The sequence below is a fragment of the Rhinopithecus bieti genome, unplaced genomic scaffold (assembly GCF_001698545.2).
Source record: "Rhinopithecus bieti isolate Rb0 unplaced genomic scaffold, ASM169854v2 scaffold_1939, whole genome shotgun sequence".
Taxonomy (NCBI): domain Eukaryota; kingdom Metazoa; phylum Chordata; class Mammalia; order Primates; family Cercopithecidae; genus Rhinopithecus; species Rhinopithecus bieti.
The window spans coordinates 1-2,148 of record NW_016803517.1 but is presented as its reverse complement, the minus strand read 5'-3'; the positions used below and the strand labels follow the sequence as shown (position 1 = coordinate 2,148).

At 48.6% G+C, this 2,148-nt stretch overlaps 1 protein-coding gene across 1 annotated transcript; it reads left to right on the top strand.

Moving 5' to 3' along the window:
• Positions 1 to 244: 244 nt before the first annotated feature.
• LOC108539561 (coiled-coil domain-containing protein 180-like) lies at positions 245 to 1,745 on the top strand (the record flags this gene model as incomplete). Its single annotated transcript, XM_017888352.1, has 3 exons — positions 245 to 405; positions 968 to 1,105; positions 1,592 to 1,745. Coding segments are annotated over 3 exons (453 nt in total), but the record flags the coding sequence as incomplete, so codon positions are not given.
• Positions 1,746 to 2,148: the final 403 nt, after the last annotated feature.

Below are 2,148 nucleotides of genomic sequence, written 5' to 3'. Positions count from 1 at the left end.
CAGTCCTCCCACCTCAGCCTCCCAAAGTGCTGGGATTACAGGTGTAAGCCACTGCAACTGGCTAAGCCTGTATTTTCTATACTAAGCCTGACCTCAGGACCCCTTTTGATGGAATAGCTGTTACCACATTAGAGACCAATATTTTGTCTTTGGGAAGCTGCTTTGGGCCTCGTTGTAGAGATCACCTCTGCAACTTGATTCTAATCTGTTCCCTCCCTTGGCCTCTTACCCGCAATTCTGGCAGAATTACGGATCCAGATGAGGAGATTTGAGGAGCTGCTGCCCCAAGTGTGTTGGCTGGTGATGGAGAATTTCAAGGAGCACCACTGGAAAAAGTTTTGCACCTCCGTAAAGGAGATCCGAGGACAGTTTGAGGGACAGCAGAAGCAGCTGGAGAAAAGAAAGGTGAGGGCCTCAGGACGAGCCCTTCCACTCCAGGATCAGGGGAACTGGGAGTTCAGAAATGGTGGCAGGTTGTGGGAAGGGCCAAGTCCAAGTGAAGAAGGTGAGCTGGGCTTGGGATTTTTGGATGGGGTCCTTGGGACAGGAGCCATTGGCAAAATAAGAACTGAACCAACAGCTTCTACATAGAAGGTGTTCAGTAAACTCCTTGTTGGCTATAGTGGGTGGGTATGCTGGGTTCCATGGGGCTGTACTCATTGAGATAACAATAATTGTCCACACTGGTCTTTGGAGCTGTGGAACATGGGTGCTGCTGGTTTCACTGGACTAAAGCTCTGATTGTGCTGGACAGATGCTCAGCCTTTTCTCTTCCAAACCCCCTGAGTCAGCTCCAGCCATGCCCCCCCTCTTAACCCCTCTGCCACTCTTCTGCCCACCCATCACCCCCACACATCCGGGTCAGAGGACACATGAGTCTCACCATAATCATAATTGACAGAAGACATAGGTCAGTGACTTTTGGTGGTTTAACATCACTGCTGAATTCTGGATTGTTTGATTAAAGGACAAAAATGCCCAGAAGCTCCATCTAAATCTTGGACACCCCATACATTTCCAAGAAATGGAGTCTCTACACTTAAGTGAAGACAAAAGGCAGGAAGAGCTGGACAGCATGATTAGGATGAACAGGGAGAAGCTGGAGGTCAGTGATACTATTGATTCCCCAGTCCAGGCATGCTCCAAAAATAGCCCAATGGACAGCCACTGACAGCACCAGGTGCAGCCCTTTGTTGATATCTTGGCCAAAGCAGGCATGATCGTGGTTAGGTTTTGTAGGTAAAAATGGCCATTATTGGCGTTTTAACTTGTATCCTTTTTGACTTCTAAATTAATTAATTATAAAATTACTAATGATAACTTTTATTTTGTGATCCATGTCTAGTTTTATTTCCTCTTCTGTGAATTGTCTGTGTCCCTTGTCCATTTCTGAATCATTTCTTATGTTTAAACCAGATCACGTCTTGGGAGAGGCCTCCGGGCTGAGGGCCAGATGCTGGTTACTTGGACACAGTGGCTATAATGGCTTGGGTCCCCAGAACTCCCTGCAGAGTTCATCCATCCCCTCTTCAGCTGGCCTTGGAGGGATGATTCTCTCCCAGCAGCACTGTTCTCACCATGTTTTTTCCAGGAATGTACCAGAAGGAATGGCCAGGTTTTCATAACCAATTTGGCCACCTTCACTGAGAAGTTCCTACTGCAGTTGGATGAGGTGGTCACCATTGACGACGTCCAGGTTGCAAGTAAGAGGCACCACCAGCCTTGTGTCCTGGCCCCGGGGGCTAGTGAGGGCTAGGTTGGGCAGGGGTCTGCTTTCCCCAACTCTATTGGAGTGAAAACAGGTGATCCATTGAGGGAACTGATTAATTTTTGTTTTCCTTAAAAACAATTTTTTGGCCGGGCGCGGTGGCTCACGCCTGTAATCCCAGCACTTTGGGAGGCCAAGGCGGGCAGATCACAAGGTCAGGAGATTGAGACCATGGTGAAATCCCGTCTCTACTAAAAATACAAAAAATTAGCCGGGCGCGGTGGCGGGCGCCTGTAGTCCCAGCTACTAGGGAGGCTGAGGCAGGAGAATGGCGTGAACCCAGGAGGTGGAGCTTGCAGTGAGCCGAGATCGCGCCACTGCACTCCAGCCTGGTGGACAGAGTGAGACTCCGTCTCAAAAAAAAAAAAAAAAAAAATAAT